Genomic DNA, 21,599 nt, shown 5'->3' on the forward strand with positions numbered 1-21,599 from the left:
AAACAATGAGGGGCCTCGCGGGTGGCGCATGGGCTTGAGCATGTCGCTGTGAGGCTGTCCCAGGCATTTGCGGGTCAAGTTCTATCCCAGGGCTCCTGGGGAGCAACCCGCATGGCACAGCAGACCTCTCCTGACTTGCCTGCTGCTCCCCTCAGCAGCGTATTTCAATAGATCTGCCTGTTCTGCTCCCCACTTTGTCTCTAGCGAATCTTCTCACCCTCCACGACTCTGGCCTGTACCCCACTTCTTTAAAAAAATTGATGTAAAAAATATATATATAAATAAATTATTTTAAAAATGTTTGCCCTTACACCCAGAACTTTCACTTTTTTTTAGCATTTTCTTTTCTTATGAATTATTTGAGAAGAAGCTGCATATGCCATGTGTCTTTTCCCCATAACACTTTGGTATGAATTTCTTTTTTTTTTTTTTTTTTTTTTTTTTTTTTTTATAGAGGCATGCTTTATTTATTTGTTTGCTGGTTTGTTTGTTTGTTTTGTTTATACATGCACTGGGTACAGTAAGAAGCGCGGGAGGGTGAGAGAATTCACCAGAGCCAGAGCGGGGAGCAGAGCAGGCAGAAGGACCGAAGTACACTGCTGAGGGGAGCAGCGGGCGGCAGGAGAGGTCTGCACGCCATGTGGGACCCTCCTCTGGTGGCCGGGGAGCAGCCGGGGATCGAACCGGCGCCGCAGAGGCCGCGCGCAGTTTCGCAACCCAGCGCTCAACCGCTGCGCCACCGGGGAGGCCCTGGTATGAATTTCTTAAGGACAAAAGTATTCTCTTATGTAGCCAGAGTATAATTTTCAAAATCAGGAAATTTAATATTGGTAAACCTTGCCTACCATCCACATTAAAATTTAAGAAATTGTCCATATAGGGGCCTCCCTGGTGGTGCAGCGGTTGAGCCCTGGGTTGCGAAGCTGCCCGCAGCCTCTGCAGCGCCGGTTTGATCCCCGGCCACCGGGCGAGGGTCCCACATGGCGCACAGACCTCTCCTGCCACCCGCTGCTCCCTTTAGCAGTGTATTTTGTCTGTCTACCCGTTCTGCTCCCTGCTCTGGCTCTGGTGAATTCTCTCACTCTCCCACACTTCTGACTGTACCCAGTGCTTATATAAATAAATAAATAAATAAATAAATAAATAAATAAATAAATAAATAAATAAATAAATAAATAAAACCAACGTTTAAAAAAATAAAGAAATTATCCTTATAACATCCTGTATAGATATTATTTTTTCTGGTTAAGGATCCAAATGAAGGTCATGCATTGCTTTTACTTGTCACATGTCTCTAGTTTCCATTTATCCTCAGCCTTTCTTTTTTCCTCCTGACTCTGAAATTTTTGATGTGTATAAGCCATTTGTAGAATGTCTGTAATTTGGGTTTGTCTGCGATCCCTAATGATTAATTTCAGGTTATGCATTTTTTGGCATCAACACTGAAGGAGTAGTATAGTGTTTTATCAGTTCATCTTATCAGATAGCACACAATGCTAGTTAGTCCCAATGTTGGTGATTTTCATTTAATAACTTAGCTAAAGGGGTGTCCACTAGACTTTTTCATGGTGAGGTTACTGTTTTTCCTTTGCAATTAGTAAGGGGAGATATTTGAGGGTATGTAAACACCATGTTCCTCATCTTTCATCTATAGGCTAAGCTTCATTTAGCATACATTGGTATGTTTTACCTCAAATCATTATGACTTTGGCAACTGCAAAAGTGATTCTTCTCAATCCACCATTCCTTCTACAGGTATTTATGAGTTGGCAGAGCTCCTCCCCACTCCCCATTTGTTTGTTTCTTAGTTTGATGTTTCATTTACTTATATCAGTATGGCCTCATCATTCTATTGTCTGCAATCAATTATCATCATTTATTTTTATTCTCAAGCTACCCCAGATTTGGCCAGTGAGAACCACTTTAAGCTATAATATTACTATTATTAAAAGCTGCCTCCTCAGTTTCTTTTCCTCCTTTTCACCTCTCAACGTACTTCCCCTCAATCAACCAAAACTGTTCTCAGGAAGGTAACTGAGGACCCTCTTGAAGGTAAATTCAATGAATGATTTTTTTTAAAAGATTTACTTATTTATACAAGAGCTGGGATACAGGTCAGAGGTGTGGGGGTGAGAGGATTCACCAGAGACAGAGCAGGGAACAGAACAGGCAGATGGACCAAAAGCACTGCTGAGGGGAGCAGTGGGCGAGACAGGAGAGGTCTGCCGTGCCATGTGGGTATATCCCTGGCCGGCCAGGAATCAAGCCCACGCGTCAGAGGCTGTGGACAGCTTTACAGCTCTGCGCTCAACCCGCTGTGCCACCAGGGAGGCCCTCCAATGAACAATTTTCAATCCTTATCTTTGGATTTTTTTTCCCATCATCATTTGACAGCATGGACCACTCCTTCTGAAACCCTCTATTCTTCTGACCTCCATAATATCACACCCTTCAATTCAGACATGAGTAACTTGAAAAAAGAGGTCCAGAAAGAATCCATTTTGCTGGTGAGGGTGGTGTCAGAGACACCTCGCTTTCAGTAGTGGTGGGGCTTGTAAAGCCAAGCTGTTGGCACAGAAATGTTATCTTGGTGTAAGTAATAGCAGGAACTTATCCTACTGCTCAGCCAGGTGGTGGTGGGGCGGGAGGCATCTCATCAGGCATTTTTGAGCATGGTATAAGGGTGTAGTTTCAGGAAACATCATTCAGGCCTGCTTCTCCCATCTCTTAGCAATTGTTTGGAATCCTTTTATTAATACCTCTTTCCCTTTAATCAACCAGAATTAGCTTCTGTTTCTTGAAAGTAAAAACTGTGATTAAGCTGCCCCTGGTAAGTGGTAATTACAGTTTCATATGGTAAGTACTATAATAGAGGTGAGCTTTGTGACTATACCAGAAAGGCAGTCTTTGGGAGTTGGGGATGAATTCCATGAAGGGCTATACCTGAGCTGAGTTCTCAAAGAGGATTGTGGATTAGACAAGCATAGACCATTCTAGGGCACTCTAAGCTGAGAAACAGGGATGTCCAGGGATGATATAAATCTCAAGGAAATCTTTAGTTGGCTGAAAGAGATAGACTTGCTGTCCCTGTCTGCTTCTTACGGGATTTCCTGTTTGTGTCCTGTTCTTCCAAGATTCCGCAGCCTTCTGCACACTGGTAGCATCTGTTCCTGTAAAAGGAACATTGAGATGCAACTTCCAAGCCAGTGGATTGAACAGTACGGTCCTAACCCCCAAAGAGTAATAACTTCCTCTTCCTACTCACCGGAAAGCCTTTTCTACTGATGTCCAGAGACAAAGCATTGTGCTGGGGAGAGGGCCCTGTGTATGTCTTTCTAGAGAAAGACTGGACTTGAACTCCATGCCTGTGCAGCTGAGTGAAATATTCTTGAAAATAGAGTGCTTTTCTTGTGACTCTAAGTGCTTTGTGTCAATCTTAGCCTATTGATAATAGGCCTATCAATTAGAAATGTTCATAACCAACTATGGGTGATGCCCATAGCTAACTCAATGGTAAAAGGTGGAGTTTTCTGGATTCCCCCCGACCTCAACTCCCTGAATGGGGACTGCTGAGAACTAAGGGTGGAGTGGTGCAGCCAGATAGATGGGTCTTAGCAAGACTGAACACAGGCAATGTTTCGCTTACATTCTTTCCAAGAACAGAAGCTGAATTCAGTTTGAGGTTTTACCAGTACTTGCAAAAGCACCTAAGTCCCTCCCCAGACTTCTGAATTTTATTTTCACAGGATCCTTCCTCTAAGTTTGTAACTTTTCATCATTCTATCTGATAAAAACATTTTATTGTTCAAATAGTTAATACTATTTAATAAGCTATGATCAAAGTAACTTAGGTCAGTTATAAAATGGAGTCACCAATGTCAAAGTATAAACCCACTTAGGGGCAGTAAGTCAGCACCCAAATGGACTATTAGAACCTCATCAGAACAACCAGAAACATTGACCCAGAAAGCTTCTTTAAAAAAAGTATCAAATTGGCAGCTGGACACCATTCAAACCCCAACACATCTCTACACAAATCCATTCCTTGAGGCGCTGTCCCTCAATCCAGGGGCAGGCCGGGAAGCAGTCTGCTGCTCTGACCGCTCCCTAGATACCGGCATGCCGGTCTGTCTGGGATCCCTTGGCCAATAAAAGGAAACAGAGTTTGAGGAAGAGGAAAGTAATTTAACTTGTTAACAAATTGAGGCGGGAAGCAGTCTCGTGTTAGAAAGGCCACTGTCCTGCTCTATGGTAGAGGGCAGGGGTGTTTATCCAGAGTAACAAGGGAGCAGAGGGGACGTGGGCAAGGGTCAGCATGTCCGTCTTGTATTCTGATTGATGCCAGCTTGCCTTCGCCAGGATCTGGTGGTCAGAGATTCTGATGTTGCCTTTATAGTGAGGCTCTTTGCCCTTGGAATGTGAAAAGTCAGGGCCTCCCTGGTGGTGCAAGGAGTTAAGTCTCAGCACTAAGAAGCTGCCGGCAGCCATTTTGGTACTAGTTTGATACCCCTTCAGGGAGCTGACCTACATGGAACGACAGGCCTCTCCTGTCTCACCCGCTGCTCCCCTCAGCAGTGTATTTCAGTCAGTCTGCCTGTTCTGCTCCACTCTGTCTCTGGTGAATCCTGTCTTACATCCCCCCCCCACCTCTGACCTACACCCCAGTTCTTATATGCATAAATAAATAAATCTTAAAAAAAAAAAAGACAGGGTTTGCTAAACCTAGAAGGAAAAAGAAAGAAAATGGAAAGCTTATCTGGTGAGACAGAGGAAGACATTACTTTGTTGACTGCTGCAGGGGTGAAGCCCACAGTCGCAACATAACAAACTCCTGAAAATACCGCAGTCCCGACTGGACCAGCACTCTCATCTGCCTGGACTTTTGTTCATTAACAGTTAATTTTGACAGTGTCTGAGAATGTTAGCCTTGCAGTGGCGTTAAGTGTGACTGTTCACGGATAGAGCTCCTTGTGTGAAATCCCCAGCTCACTCTGATGGTCAGGCTGGTGAGTTTTCATTGGTCATGTGTCACCTCCCATTTGTTTGTTAGTTGCAGAAACTGCAGTTAGATTGACATCGTGGAAAGACACACTCGTGTAGAACATTAGTGCTGCCCAGGACGATAACATCTTCACTTGCTCCCACTGGCTCCCTCAGGCCAGGTTGGTAGCTGCTTCCTGCACTTGCTACCTGCATGCCATATACCAGGGACCTGCCTAGTCAAGCAGAATCTGAGGGAGGACGGTAGGAGATTAAGGAAAGACAGGAATCAGACATGTTAGTGAAAGCTAGGAGGGAGGGGGCTGTGGGGTGGGGGTGGGGGAGTGCTGTGGCAGAGCGGACATGACCCCACCCAGTTCTGGTGCAGGACATTTATTTATACACTCTCTAGCTCAGGGGAGGGCAGGGTAAGGCTGATGGGTTGGTAACAGCTTCTTGGTATTAGGAGTTGCCAGCCATTGTAACAATGTCAGGAAACTCCACGCCTGTGGCCAGATTATGTTCAATGTTCCAGCTTGAAGGTCACAGTGGGGAGACATCCTCTCTCTATGCCTCCTGAGGGAGTGACCGAGGCCACCTCAGGTCACTGGGCGGGGGTGGCATGCCTCAGGGCCGCTGCCCCAGGAGTGCAAGCTCCTGGCTCCCAACACCTACTTGACATTTTGTGTTCTTATTCTGTCTTTTCAGGTTCTAGAAACAGCTTTTTTTTTTTTTTAAATCCAGTTAGCCATTCTTTATGTTAAATTCCCTCTGTTAACATGTGTGATTTCTGTCCTCCTGTTGGACTCTGGCTGAAACACTAATGTGTTTTTGGAGTTTTTGTAAATGATCTTTCTTATCTAATCAGAAAATGTGGATAGATTTTGGAAATGGAATAGAAATAACACTTTCCTATGTAAACTCTGGATCTCAAAGTTCCTCTTCCTCTTCAGCCTTTCACCAGTTTCCTCCTCCAGTCATGGCATTTGGGACCCTCTCAACTCCCAGTTTGAACCTCTTTCCTCCTCTTAGTGCAGAAAGTTCAAGGAAGACTTTGAAACACTTTCTTAGCGCGCGCGCGTGTGTGTGTGTGTGTGTGTGTGTGTGTGTGTTTGTTTTGGAGAACTGACAAGGCAGATTTGTTGAAATACCCTGCAAGGAAGCAGGGACATATATCTGTGCCTGAAGAAGGATTTGAGGCTCTCTTTTATATTTACCCTGAACAATGCAAGTACTTTAGTATATTTTCATATCCCTTTTTCTTACCCCATGCACCACTACCATGTTGATATTTTCTAGAACTTAGTTATAAATTATAAGAATATGCATATTTTTCTTTTCTCTAGTCTTTATTTTTCCTTTTTTATTGAGATATCACATATAGCCAAGTGCAAAGCTCTTAGGTGTATAATTAATTTGGACAAATGTCTATACCCATATAACCATAACCCAATTCAAGTTAAAGGACATTTTTGGAACACCTTAACATTTTTTAAACCCTTTCCCTATGCTCCCTTCCAATCAAACCCTCCCTCCAGAGCCAAGTGCTATTCTGACTACTATCACCGTAAGTTAGTTTGTTCCTTCTAGAAATTCTTATTCATAGAATCATCTAATATGTGACTTTTGTGTTTAGTTTTCTTCCTACAACCTGATGTTTTGAAATTCATTCGTGTTGTTGGATTTAAGATAGTTGTTTCCTTGTTATGGCCTAACTGTTTCAATCGTATGACTGAAAGGTTGATGCGGGGGCCAGGAATGAGGAAGCCCACATAGAAATACAAGATTACCCTGACACCAGGACCACTGATACCATCAAACTGAAACAGAAGTCATAAACAGGAGAAAAAAACTAACTCAGCTCCATGAAAAACAACTTTGTTCCGCCTAAACCTGTTCCCCCCACCCCCCATCCCTGCCACCCAACCCAGTTTTCCTGCCTAACCTCTCCTCATCCTATGAAGGGGACGTCTCTCTCCACAATGGGCGCGGCCTCACAGACCCCCATCTTGGGTCCGTGAGGTCTGGGGTCTGTGAGGTCCGCCCAAGGCACAATAAATTTTCCCTTCCTTTGAGAAATTTAGCCTGGCTCTCCTTTTCTTTACCGCTCCGAACCTTTCAATGACCATACCATCTTCCATTGGTAGATATTTGTCTTTTTTTCAACTTGGAAATATTATGAATAAAGCTGTTATAAATATTCTCAGACAAGTTTTGTCTTTTTGTGAACATGAATAGGACTGATGAACCATAATTGCTCCAAGGGTGTGCTGGAACTTCTTCACTGGATGCCCAAACATCTACAAAATTCCTCTCATCACTGGTAATTGTCCAAATTGGTGCTACTGGAGGGGTCGGGGGGAGGAGAGAAGGAAATGTTAGAAAACTCTTGGTTCACTGTGTTCATGCTATCACTCTAATTTTACTCTTTCATCTACCCAGAGTCTTGATCACATACCAGATGTCTAGTAAACAACTCCAGGCCTCCACAGACCTGCTCATCAGACAGTTCAAAGGGCACAAGACTGTGGTTCTGGGAGCAGCCATTGCAATCTGTGTTAAGTATTCCTATCTCCACTTTTGTGTGTGTGTTAACATCCTTTCCCCCTAACATATGCACCACTGAGCTCGAACCAGTCACTTTCATCTAGGAGAGGGAGGCTGAGGGAAGCTCTTCATTTCGCCATTCCATTTCCCTTTTTCTAATCCAGAAACTGATGTGGTGAGACAAGTCCTCAGCGTACATTGTGAGCACATTATATCTGGTCAGGGTAGCTGCAAGGGAATCCAAACATTGCCCCAAGACTGAAGGCAAGATGGAAGCCTAAGTTGTCTGTGCTTATCTCTCTGTTCTATTTCTGTTCCAACTCACCTGCTCCTTCAAGTTCTTAAAATGGGGGCCACTTGTCTCTAAGGGCCCCTTACTCCCCCTTCCATATGTAGAAGTCTCCTTTTCTCCTCGGTTCCGTTGAGAAAAAGTTGAATCCTTCAATAAGATGTTTCCCCAAAAATAAATAGGGGAAAAAGCAAATGAAAACTTTGTTAACCAAAAATAAATCTTAAGATAGTTAAAGAGTTTATTAGATAACCCAAAGTGAAAACTTGAACCTAGGAAACAGCCTGACAGATTTTTCTCCTCGCCCACATCTGTGTCACCCAGTCCACGACCAAAAGGCAAGCGCAGTTTCTTCATGTGTCTCTCGGCTCCATGTGCCTCCTGCAGGTCTCCTTCTGGCTCCATCCTGCTTCCTTCCTTCCCCAGTCTCCTCTGCAGCTTCTTCTCTCCCTGCTCAGCTCCATCCTCCATTTGGGTGGGGCAGGAAACCTGGAACCTCCCCCTTTCCTGGGGACCACCCTGTTACAGTTCCATTAAAGACAAGTTTGAATTTAGTTTATATAGTTTACTAGGAGGGGCTCTAGCCCTCAGTTGACCCAAGCTAAAAGTAGGCTGATGTTAAAGAAACGCAATGCAGGATTTAACTTCTTCCTTTCTATTTTTTTTTTAATTTTTTTTTGCATGTTTTTATTTATTTATTTGTTTGTTTGTTTTGTTTATACATGCACTGGGTACAGTCAGAAGCGCGGGAGGGTGAGAGAATTCACCAGAGCCAGAGCGGGGAGCAGAGCAGGCAGAAGGACCGAAGTACACTGCTGAGGGGAGTAGTGGGCAGCAGGAGAGGTCTGCGCGCCATGTGGGACCCTCCCCCTGTGGCTGGGGAGCAGCCGGGGATTGAACCGGCGCTGCAGAGGCCATGGGCAGCTTCGCAACCCAGCGCTCAACCGCTGCGCCACCGGGGAGGCCCAACTTCTTCCTTTCTAAAGTGGGCACTGCGGAGATACAAAGGCTAGGTACCCATTGTTAATTACCTGGCTCCATGGCCATCAGTGGGTGTGAAAGGACTGGCTTGACCTTCGGGCAGCAAATTCCTGCTTAAGCCGCAGGCTGGTTTCCATTCACATTTTAAGTCTATGAAGGTGGCTTTGCTCCCTTGTCTGCTAGACTGCGGGTGAGGGAGGGCAACAGGAAATATTACAACAATCTATTTTCAAGTCAAAGACATAAATAGATGTCTTTGCAAAAGACGAATCATTTACATTAAGCTAAATAACAAATCTCTTCAAATTGAGTTGCCTTTATAGCTCCTTTTTCCCTGCCATTAGTTCAAACTCTTCACCATTTAACCTAGAATAGGTTTGTGGCATTGTTGTGACTAGTCTGGTGAGACTGGCAATATTTCCTTAAGCATCCTTTCTTAATTCTAGTTCTCCATCTGAAACAGGAGCGAGGAATTGCATCAGAAGCGCTAGTTCAGAATAGGGCATCAGTCTTAGGAGCACGATCCTGCTCAGGAGCCCGAGGTGGCATTTGCTGATACGACTGGAGTCATAACCCCTTAGGCCACCCTGCCCTGGACTGGTGTTCTCCTCATGCATGGCTGGGAGAGTGTGTCCCGCACCTAATGTGTGTCATGAGGAAAGGTTGAGTGAGGGAGTCTCCAAGGTGTGATCCAAGAGCAAGTCAGATGCAGGATAGACAAATGCTAGAGAACGTCAAATCCTGAGGAGTCACTAAACTGGATCAATTTCTTTGGGGGGAATTGCTGGGCATTTGTGCCATGATTTTAAACCTTAAGGATATGTTTCCCATGAGATAAGACTGCTAAGGTTAGTGTTAAGGCAAGACTTGGATCTTTTGTGGGACGTTAAAGATATTTGGAGTCCCGGTTCACTTCCTCCTCAACACCCCCTTCTACCTGCAGTTATGCAGCCTCTTCCTTATCATTCTCTTTTGCATCTCTTTCCTGTTTGCCTCTTTTGCCTCTTATGGAAAGAAACTCCTGGACCCCATGTGTCCAGTCCCATGGACTGCTCCCTGAAGTGGGCCTCTAGCTCCTTCTTCTTGTGTAAAGGAAATCTTCCTAAATTCAAGACAGAGATGGTAGAAACTGGGGAGAAAGGAAATAGGAGGATAGGTTTTGGTGTCCAGAGAGAGGACTTGTGAATTGGGGTTTAGAGAGCAAGTCCAGAGTCCAAGGACCCCAGACTGGCTCTTTCTCGGTCCTTGTCTTTGGCAAGGAAATAATTCAATGCCGAGATCAAAGTGACAGAAAAGCAAGAGATTTATTGATAGGCAAGAGGAAGGACAGGAAAACTCTCTAAGCAGAGAGGGGTCCCGAATGGGTAGCCTCTGAGGGGGCAAAAAGTAGGTGTTTATATGGGTATAGTGGGCAAAGAGAGGGGGTTCGGCCATTGGGTGTCACCACATTGTATCTCTCTCGGTGATTGGCTGCGTTACCAAGGTCCACTGACTCCAAAGTGATATAGAGCAGCCCCGATATTGAACGGGCTCCTGGCTGTGGGTCCTCACCCGCACGCTTAAAAGGGACTTATGAATACTCCACTACAGGCACACACAAAAGGTTAATAAAAGGTTTATTTACAAGGGAAAAGGAAATAAGGAAAATGTACAACTCAGGGAGAAAATAGGGAAATAAAGTCTTTAATGCGTCCTACCCGATCCGACGACCCGGAAACCCAAAGTCACTCTCAGAGCTGGCCAGACGCTGTTAGCTGGTGGAGAGCCAAAATGGGGGACCCCCCCCAAAGCTCACGTGTCTGCCTTTTATATCCACCTGGCTGCTTAACCCCACCCTCAGGTCCCAGCTACCTTCCCTTTGGTGGTGATGGGATTTAGAGTTCCCAGTGTCTTTGGCTTTGGCCTGGGGTGGGGGTGGAGTCCACAAAGCCTGTATGGAATTAGCTTTAGGACACCCTTTTCCCCCTAACAAAAGTTACCTGACCTCCCTTCTGGAACCAGCTGTAGTTCATTACTATTATGCTATTATGTTGGTATTCTAAATATTTCATTTTTAATTGAGTTGGGGAGCACCTTCCTGGTCCACAATTATTCTCCACTCAGACTGATAAATGGACCTAGGGCTGGGGGGTGAGGGTGGGGGGTGAATTCCCGCTTCTAATCAGTTGTTTCTTGATCATGCTGATAAATGAATTCAGGACACCTGGGCTTAAGGGGACCCCTCCTAGTTCCAACCCATTGTTTCTCAAACTTCCTCCTTCACTTGTAGGGTGTGGAGAGCCAGAGACTGGGAGTGGACTGGCTCAGAGGAACTCAGGAGGGTCCCTCTGGTGGCGGCAGCAGGAATACAGTCAGAAGGTAGTGGCTTGGAAACCAGTGGGACCAGGAGTCGGAGATACTATTTATGCTCTGTGGGATTTAGCAACTCTCACAGGCTTATGGTTTTAAACCAGAGATGGAGTATGCAGTTGTGCGTGGTGGTGGCCAGACAGCAGCTGTGTCAGAAGCAGCATGAGACAGGGCAGGGAGGATTCCTGCCCGAGACCCACCAGGCCCAGGAGGACTATGGTAAATTGAAAATCCCTTCCCTTGAGAAAGATGAAAAGACACAAACCACTGATAGGTTCTTCTTTCTCTGCCCACAGATCTTGTACATCAGGGTTTTCTGGCCTGATGCTGTCACTCCTCTCCCAGAGCCCCGCCCTGACTACAAGTCCTCCAGTTCTCTCTCCCAGAAGCTCTCGGATGTGGCTGATCCTCTGTACTGGCCTCCAAACCCTAGAGACCGGAGAGACCTTTTGGCCCCCACCAGCCCCCTGACCTCCACCTACCACCTGAAGGGTCCTGCCCAGGCCAGCTATGCCCTGGGAGACTCCCTGGAGGCCATCCTGGTGGCCAGAGACCACCGGGGCCGACCCAAGACCCACAGCGGGCATCTGTTTCGGACACAGCTTCTGGGTCCAGACTTGAAGGCAGGGGTTGCTGGGAACGTTCGGGATCTGGAGAATGGCACCTACCTGCTGTCCTTCCCCCCTGCTCAGGGCTGGGAAGGCCCAGGTGCAAGTGCGGCTGATCCACTCCAGCGAGGCAGTTGCGGTTCTGCAGGGGATCTGGAGAGACCAATGGGCCACAGTTGATTTTATGGGCTATTTCAGGAGACCCTCAGGATATGAAGAAATTGTGACTTGCAATGTGACTCCCATGTTAACTGGGGAGGAAGCGTCCACCCGTCATTACAGAGATGAAGATTCAGGTGAGCTCTGGTTCTGTGCTCGACTCCCCACCCTGCCCTGCAACTCCCTGGTCAGACGTTCAAGTGGATGTTTCTGGAATGTGACCACACAGCAGGATGAGGCCCTGCTGGCAAGGTAAGAGGCCCAGCATCATCTGGGATGTCTACCCCAACCTCTGAATCCTGACCCCTGAATGACTCATTCATCTCTTAGTTCATTAAATACGTTTCCTGAGTACCTCAAGCTGCCAGTTCTCCTACTAATGCTGACTAATGACGCATAAATTGGCATCCCTGCCCTCTACAAATTTTCAGTGAAGAGGCATGTGATTTTTTTAAACAGGTAGGCGTGTGATATGTATTTAACTGCAGTCTGCACTCAGTGCTTCAAGGACACAGAGAAAGGGCGCCCCATCTGGCCTGTGATGGTCATGGCAGGTGACACTTCAGTTGGAGCCTGAAGGTGAACTCAGGACCTCTGGCAAAACATAGGCGTCCACTCTTTTGAGGCCCCTGCAAAGAGATGTGACAATTAGAGAATAGATACAACCCAGTGAGTGAGAGGGAGCAGAAACTGCAGTCCAGAAACCAAGCAAAATAAAGACCAAGAATTGCCCATCGTCTCCGGGGAGCAAGTCTTCCCGCAGTGGACAGAGGATAGGTTGAGGCAGCAGAGACAGTGAGAACAGACTGGCTCAGGTGAGCCCCCCGCCCTGTCCCTGAGATCAGGGCTGGGCTGAGGCAGGAGATACCCCAAGGGCGAGGGAGGCACTGTTTAAGATGTGGGCATCTGGTCTCCAGTAGGAAGGAAGTAGTGGGTGGAGGCAAAAAACAGGTTCCCAGAAGGCAACTGAGTAGGGGGCAGAGTATAGGTGAAGTGACATCCACTCTAAGGAGGTGAGAAGGAACCATGGGGAGGGGGAGAGGCACTTAGGCTTAAGGGCTGGCAGTTGAAGTGGCTGCTGCTCTAGGGTCCTGTCAAAGAGGGTCCTGCCAAAGGGGACCCAAACAGCACAAATATTATCACTTTTTAATTTTTATTTATCTTTTGATTTTAACTTTTTAAAAGTAAATTTGGTTTATAACTTTTTTTTAAAGATTTATTTATTTATACAAGCACTGGGTACAGTCAGAAGCACGGGAGGGTGAGAGAATTCACCAGAGCCAGTGCGGGGAGCAGAGCAGGCAGAAGGACCGAGGTACACTGCTGAGGGGAGCAGTGGGCGGCAGGAGAGGTCTGCGCGCCATGTGGGACCCTCGCCCAGTGGCCGGGGAGTAGCCGGGGATCGAACCGGTGCTGCAGAGGCTGCGGGCAGCCTCGCAACCCAGCGCTCAACCGCTGCGCCACTGGGGAGGCCCTATAACATTTTATAAGTCTCAGTAATATGGATTATTTTTTTTTTATTCCGCTTAGCAGAATTGCTTCCAGGTCCATCCACAAGGGGCACAGGAGGGAGCAGACCGGCCTGAAGACCTGAGCCAAGCATATGCCACAGTTGGACTCGCCACCCACATGTCAGCTCCCCAGAGTTTCTAAGCAGCTCTTTATCTGAGGAGGAGTTCCCACTGTCCTACTTCAGAATTTAGCATCAGGAAACTCTGGTCTTCCCAGACCAATTTTTATGCTACCTTTGGTCAGAAAAGGAGACCCTTATATCCTTCTTGCATTGGTTGATTGGAAATACATCTAAGGTTCAACCAGGAGCCACCCCACGATGCTGTGGGGGGGTACAGTTCAGCAGTCTCAGGAGTGAGACTGCCTGCGTTCAAATCCCCACTCCACCTGGTACTATTTGTTACCTTTGATTTCTGTGATCTTTGGCAACCTCTCTGCACCTCCTTTTTCTCAGTTGTCAAGTACCTCCCTCATAACTTGTGGTGAGAAACAAATAAGTATATGTATGGAAAGTGCTTAGGGCAGGGCGGCACATAGCTGGCTATGCAGCTCTCACCTCGTCTCGGGTGTTTGCTGCTGCTGAGCCCTCCATGCCTTCCTGCAAAAGTCACAAAAAGGTCTCCCTCCCACACTTTTCCCTGGTTCTCTGTGTCTCCTGACCAAGCCCAGGGTCCCCCTTCTGGCCCCTGTGCCAGGCCCCTACCTCTTTGCAACTGTGAGTTCCATGCTGTCATTCCAACAGCAGTCATCTGATCTGTTGGCCTTACCATACCTCAATTATACCAAAATCCTAGGTACATCTTAAAAACAATTCTGCTTTTTGCGCTGATGAAATCCACAAGTCAAAAAAAAATTTTTTTGAAGAACTTGGATCCCTGAACTCCAGCTTCCAGCCTGGTGTCTTAGGGGGTCTGACCTCAGACGGAAGCTCTTGACTTGGAGAACTTCTTTTCTTCTAAAAATCCCCATTTCTCTTCTGCCCAGGATTCCTTTCTATCTCACCCACTGCATGGGCTCCTATCTTGTGAATGGTTTCTTTTGAGGAATGTGACAGACAAGATCCTCCCTCAGGGTATTGCTCCAATCTGGGTGGCCAAGAAGAGCAACAGGAATCTGGGTAAGTGACAATGCAGACAAGGAGCACTTATTCCCTGCCCACAGTCTTAGCCTCTTCTGTACCCACTGATTGTTTCTCTTATAAACAATTGCTTACAGTTCTATCCCCTCAACACCCTTGTCGCCCTGGGCTCCTGGCCCCAAAGCCCTCTGGCTTCTACCACCAAGATGTGTGGCACTCACTGATCTGCTCCAGCCGCTCCTTCTCCACCAGCAGTGCCTTCGGTCAGTCTGCCTGTTCTGCTCCCCACTCTGTCTCTGGTGAATCCTCTCACATTCCGTACCTCTGGCCTGTACCCTAGCTATTGTATAAATAAAAAATAAATCTTTAAAAAAAATAAAGAAACTATTAGATTGGGGAAACTGACAATTTTGTAACTGTGGGAACCAGGAAATGAACTCAAAATGGAAGTCACTGGGGGGCCTGGCTGGATACAGGAGCAAGGGACAGGAGTGGGAGAAGATGATAGATTTTTATTTTATACCACTTGATACAGGGCTAAAGGGGTGAAGAAGGGGTTTCCAGGGATGAGGCACTTGAAGACATGAGTTTGGACTGTGATGTCAGAGTTTCAGACAGTTTTGATATTTATTCGTCCAAGGTGAAAAGTTAAAAGAGGTGAGCACATCATGCAGGGTGAATCCCACCTGAGTCTCCATCTTGCATACAGAGCCCACAACATCTGGTACATGGATTAAGGAATATGCTTTAGTGTGGAAAGGGGCAGCAGGAGAGCCAAGGATGTGGAAGGAAATGAACATCAGCACCCCATGGAGAGGTGTGTGGGACTTAGTGGGTAGCTCTGTGCTCTCATGGAGGGGAGCACCCCAGCCCACAACTCCCCCTTCTTACCTAGCTATGAGAGAAGTGCTTTGTGCCTTTGCACAAACTGCCTCTGTGTGGCTGCCATTTGTTTACAGAAATTATCAGACACACTAGCTTCTGCCACCTGCAGACCTTGAGGTCTGTGGGATGTTGTCTACCCTCCTACTTGAGAAATCAAAGCCCTGAATGTCTCAGGAGAGTTAGTCTGCGTGCAGTGGGACTGGGAAAAGGAGGCGCTCATTCACTATTCCAGCTCATTCTCTATTTAGGCAACCTCATGTGACCTCTCAGAGTCCCATGCGGGCAATTATGCTCATGGGAAGGTGACCTGGTGAGTTTCCTGAGCAAGGGTTGTTTCTTAAGATGGGTAGAAACTCATGACAGAAGGTCAGGAAAATTAGAGCTCTGTTAGCTGCTCTGATGCCTTTCCATGAAATAGAAACAGACGCTCTCTGCACCCACATGGCCCTGCAGCACACAGCACAGCAGGCAACTGGGCACTCTGCAAAGGAAGGAAGGGCCTTTTCCTGCAAGTGCATTAGTTTTCTACTAGCGCACACCGAGCAAGACTGGATTTCAGGTGCCACTGGTCCATAGGGGTGCCAGGACATAAACTGAATCACCCGGAAGCTCTCACTTGGGGTGAGTTTTCATCCAGGTTGGGAGCCAATGGGTGAATCATAGTTGGAGCGCTCTGCCAGAAAGGAGACTAGAGATGTAAGATATTAAAGAACTAGGCATGGCAAGACAGCAGCCATTTTAAGGAATACACATTTTTGAAGGGCACAGTTGTGCCCTAGTTTTGTTTGGGGGCAGAAACCACAAAACAAGGGTAAACGAAACCTAGCTGGCACCATGAGAGCTATCCAGTCAGGGTGGACCCTGCCCCAGGTGTGAAAATTCCCCGCATCCTGTCAGCAAAGTACAAAAACAGCTGGTTGCTCTGGGAGGGGGTCCCTCTCTCAACCTGGTGAGACTGCTGTGTCAGTACCCCAGGCAGAGTTGGGCCCTAGATTAAGCTAGCAATAAAGCCTTTTTGCTTTTGCATCTCTGGCTTCGTGTGGTTTTTGGGAACCTCCGTCGGAGTTAAGGCGCCAACTCCTAAAAGAGAGAGAGGACACACTCCTCAGAAAGCAGATTTCCAAAGGTGAATCAAAAAGACAAAATACTACAGGGCCCAGAAAGGCTGTAAACAAAATAGACCTTCATATTTGGCCAGCAGGAGGTCGCTGGTAATAACATAGGTGAGGGAAAGCAAAATCAGGTGATTGGGTCACGGGATACTCCTGTCCTTAGAGAAAAGTGATGTTAGATCTTCTGTATTTTTATTTTATTTTATTTAAATAGAGGCATGTTTATTTATTTATTTGTGGGTTTTTTTTTTGTTTGTTTGTTTGTTTATACAAGCACTGGGTACAGTCAGAAGCCCAGGAGGGTGAGAGAATTCACCAGAGCCAGAGCAGGGAGCAGAGCAGGCAGAAGGACCGAAGTACACTGCTGAGGGGAGCAGCGGGCGGCAAGAGAGGTCTGCGCGCCATGTGGGACCCTCCTCCGGTGGCCGGGGAGCAGCCGGGAATCGAACCGGCGCTGCAGAGGCCGCAGGCAGCTTCGCAACCCAGTGCTCAACCGCTGCGCCACCGGGGAGGCCCGATCTTCTGTATTTTTTAAAGGAGGAAGTACAGTCCTGCACTGACCCCTAAGCCTCCTCTCTCGTCCTCCCCCCCAGCCCTGAAGCCAGTGGACCTGCACGTCACCTATCAGACAGGGCCCCTGATGGCCGTGGAGCCCACGCGCAACATAGTGCTGCACTGGCGCGCGCACGGCTGGCCCCTGCGCTGCCTCCGCAAGCCCGTGGCCTCCCTGCACTCCGTGGTCCGGGAGCTGGGGGGCCTGGCCGGGGGTCCCCACACCGTGGTGGTGCTGGGCCTGGGCGCCCACTTCACCACCTTCCCTCCGTCCATCTTTGCGCGACGACTGGCCGGGATCCGGGCGGCCGTGGCCGCCCTGCTGGCCCGGGAGCCCCTCACGCTCGTGGTCATCAAGCTGGCCAACACCGGCTACAAGTCTGTGTACGGCAGTGACTGGTTCACCCTGCAGCTGAACCGCCTCCTCCGAGCTGCCTTTGCTGACCTCCGAGTGGCCTTTGTGGACGCCTGGGAAATGACCTCCAGTCTGGCCCTGCCCAACAACATCCACCCAGGGAGACTCATTGTCAGCAACAGGTGAACTTCCTGCTCTCCTTCCTCTGCCCCGCTGAGCGCCCCTGCGGGTCCTGGGGTCCTGTGGGTGGAGAAACTGGTGTGATGCTCAGGCCTGGAAATGCTTTCTCTCAGTTGACCCTTTTCTTACCTCTCTCGAGTGCACAGGTCAACCAGCAAGAATTGGGATGTGGGTGGTGACGGGACAGAAGCCTGGGAGTGGTGCAGGACATCTTGAGAGACTGAGTTCCCACTGAAAAAGCGGTGCTAGGGCATGAGGGCAGGGACACTTCTATAACGTCCATGCATGTGATGATTGTCATTTTACGTGCTGGCGTCTCCATGTAGAGGCTCAACAAGCCTTGGAAGTTATAACAGAGGGGTTCTGTTTCAGACGATCAGACCCCTCTCTCTCCCCCATGGAGAACCCAACTATGTACAGGCTTTCATGGACTAACTTGTAAAATAACATATTTCTCCCAGTTGTAAAAAGGAATACATGCTTCTTTTCAGAGAAATTATACTGAGACAAAATAACTCTCTTTGCAAATGCCTACCGAGTGATCATAAAATGCATTCATTAGACCACAATTCAGCCAATAAAAAGAAAAAATACAAACAACATCCTCTGATTATAATACAATAAAATTAGGAATTAATTACAAACTAGAAAAATTACAATTGTCACAGACATTTTAAAACTGAGTTTTGGCTCCAAGAGAAATTCAAAGACAAAATTACATGGCTTGCCAAATGGGACATAGTACATGTACCAGCTGTGCTGCATGTATGAAGTAGAGATTGAAGGGATTATCATAGCCTAAAATACTTATTTTAATAAATAAGAATGAACATAATTAAGCATGAAATACATAGGTAGATACGGAACAACAAAATGAAACCTAAGGAATACAAAAAGAAGAAATTAACTAAAATAAAATGAGCGACTACAAGTGGGTACAAGGGACTAACCTTCTTGGGGCCATGGAAATGTCTTAAAATTGGATGATAACAGTGCTTCCATGATTCTGTAACTTTACAGAAACTGAACTGCAACTTAAAATAGTATTTATGGCATATTAATTATACCTCACTAAACTTGTTTTTAAAAAGATAAAGTAGAGAAAATGAATCTTAGAAAACAAAAATCTATAAAATTAATGAACATTTAATTTGGGGGTGTCTGTGTGTCTACTGAGACAAAATGAATCCTATGGAGGAAAACAGGGGTCCTGAAAACTAAGGGATAGAAGTGGTAGTGACACCATTCATGATGGCACCTAAATAAATGATCCATCTGTAAAATGTTGGCTTCCCATCTCTGTAATTCTAAGCTCTCAGGTTTAGCGGTCTTACCGTGCAAAGGAGGGACACTTCTGGGAAGAATTTTTCTAAGAGGAAGTACAATGATTCTCCCATTAAATTGGGACAAAAGAGTGCAATTTGCATGGTTCCATTTATATGAAGTTCAAGAACAGACAAAATTAGGGCTTCCCTGGTGGCACAAGGGGTTAAGTCTCAGCACTATGAAGCTATCTGTGGCACCAGTTCAATCCTTGGTCAGGGAGCTGACCTACATGGTGTGGCAGACCTCTCCTGTCTCTCCTGCTACTCCTCTCAGCAGTGTATTTTCAGGAGATCTTCCTGTTCTACTTCCTATTCTATTTTCTGTTCTACTCTGTCTCTGGTGAATCCTCTCAGCTTCCCGCACCTCTGGTCTACACCTCAGCTCTTGTATGTATAAATTAATAAATAAATCTTTTTTTTAAAAAAAAGAACAGACAAAATTAATACATGCCAATACAAGTCAGGAAGGTAATAACCTCAGGCAGGTGGGCATTGAAAGGGAAAGAGGACAAAGGAACAGTCCAGAACAGTCTGAGAGGATGGAGATGCTCTATAGCTTGATCTGGATGTAGGTTAAAAGGGATGTGTGCATAGTTAATTTACCAGTTTAGGTGATTGATCTGGGCCCATGAAGGCTCATGAGATGGAGGTGGGGGATACAAAAGTTCTGTTTCTTCATTTGTGGTTGCAAGTGATTTGTGCACAGATCTTGATATACAAAGTTTGCAGAAGCTAATGCCAGTGATAAAGAATTTATTGCAGTTCACGAGAGAACTGCAGGGACACAGGGGGAAGCACCAGATCTGATCAGGAGACAGGAGCAGTCTCAAGGGGAAAGATAGTCTGTGCTGAAGTTGCAGTGAAGAAAGCAAGGCATGGTAAGCAGTTTAGGACTGGTTAATTTGAATAACTCCAGCAGACTTTGGGGCACAAGGGCTGTCCTTATCTGGTACCTGGGCCTGGGATCATCTTAGGGCAGGGGAAATATTGACTTAGTGTGTGAGAATGAGATAATGGAGGTGGCTGGGGATATGAACTTGTAATTGGTTGGAGGTTTTGTAACATGTCTTTTTTTGTACCCACAAGAACTAGACCACAAAGGAGATGTAAACAGCTTTGGCTGAGTCATTTTGTCTATTTTCCCCCCAAAGCCTGATCTTTCTACTGTAGCCCAAGCAACAACTTTCTAGTCCTAAGACTTGAAAAGGACACTTCCTCCACTACACTATCTCTACAGACCTGCTCTGCTCTTCACCTTGGCCTATATGTGGTGGTGATTTCCCTTTCCTCTCAATTCTGCTGAGAAAGAGTTAAAGGTTCTTTGAAGGGAAGTTCACTTGGAAGGGATAGGAGGGAACAAGAACAATGAAAACCCAAAGCACAACCCAGGATGAAACACCAGCTCATCCAGCCACACCGGAAGTCATTCCAGAGCTCCTTCCCATGAGTCCTGGACTAAACTACTCAAACTTTTCACTGAAATTAACTCAAATTGTTATGTGGAGGTCCTCCCCTGATGGCGCAGCGGTTGAGAGCTGGGCTGCGAGGCTGCCTGCAGCCTCTGCAGCGCCGGTTCGATCCCGAGCTGCCAGCAAGGGTCCCACATGGCGCGCAGACCTCTCCTGCGTGCCCGCTGCTCCCCTCATCAGTGTGTTTCATCAGTCTACCTGTTCTGTTCCCTTCTCTGGCTCTGGTGAATTCTCTCACCCTCCTGTGCTTCCGACTGTACCCAGTGCTTGTATAAATAAATAAATAAATCTTTAAAAAAAAATTGTTATCTGGAGCCAATTCTGGTGGGATTTTTCAGTCTCTCCCTCAAGGAGGTTTTTAGTCTTCTCTCTGGGTGTAAGCCCAGGGAATGAGGACAATATTGACCCCTTCCCCTTTATGCAAACTTCTCAGTAAGTTTGCATAAAATAGAGGGAAGAACTATTTCAAAATATGCCCTGGATTTGTTTTAGTCAGGTTTGGTGAAACACAAGACACAAGGGTGATAACATATGCTACAACTTTTATTTTCGTCAAGATAAGGCAAAACAGGAGAAACCATTTAAAATTGACTGGCTTGAATAATTTAGTGGGCTCTGGGCTACAGGTGCTGCCCCTGGTTGACTGGTACCAGGCCCTGGTTCACTTAGGGCTGTGGAATATTGACAGTCCTGTTAGTAAAGGAGTGGTGGTGCAGACTTGGGATTGATTAGTTTACATGTGAAAGGCAACCTCCCAGGAGAGCCAGCTAGCTGACTCTAAGAATTGGCTGGCCATCTCTCCTGATGTTCTCTTGATGCCAGAGAACCAAGAACACAGAAACCGAGAAAAATACAGTTAGAACGCTTTCATTTCTTTGTCTTGCCTCACGGCATGGACTAGAATCTCCAGCACAATGGCCAGAGGTAGAGAGACTGAAGTCTGTCTTACTCCTGATCTTGGGGGAAAAGCTGGAGCAGGGTGAGGTGCCATTGAAGGGCAAGGGACTGGAGCAGCGGTGGGCCTAGACAATAAGGAAGGGAGAATGGAAGCTCGGGAGAACTTGAGAAAAGTCTAAGGCGGTTGTTCTGGAAATCTGTCTTTAGGTCATCACCTCTCTCTGCTCTACTCCTGATCACAATGCTTCTGTCCCCTGGCCCCTCGCAAGCCACTGGGCAAAAGGGTGGCATTTAGGCTCTGCCCAGCTTTGAATCACACAA

The 21,599-nt window shown here is 46.8% G+C and overlaps 1 protein-coding gene across 1 annotated transcript; it reads left to right on the plus strand.

Moving 5' to 3' along the window:
* Positions 1-40: 40 nt before the first annotated feature.
* LOC311181731 (NXPE family member 3-like) lies at positions 41-17,766 on the plus strand (the record flags this gene model as incomplete). Its single annotated transcript, XM_084250167.1, is given in 7 exon segments — positions 41-48; positions 7,423-7,537; positions 11,443-11,826; positions 11,828-12,165; positions 14,469-14,542; positions 17,094-17,585; positions 17,588-17,766. Coding segments are annotated over 7 exon segments (1,590 nt in total).
* Positions 17,767-21,599: the final 3,833 nt, after the last annotated feature.

The sequence above is a fragment of the Talpa europaea genome (assembly GCF_964194135.1).
Source record: "Talpa europaea genome assembly, chromosome: 12".
Lineage (NCBI taxonomy): Eukaryota > Metazoa > Chordata > Mammalia > Eulipotyphla > Talpidae > Talpa > Talpa europaea.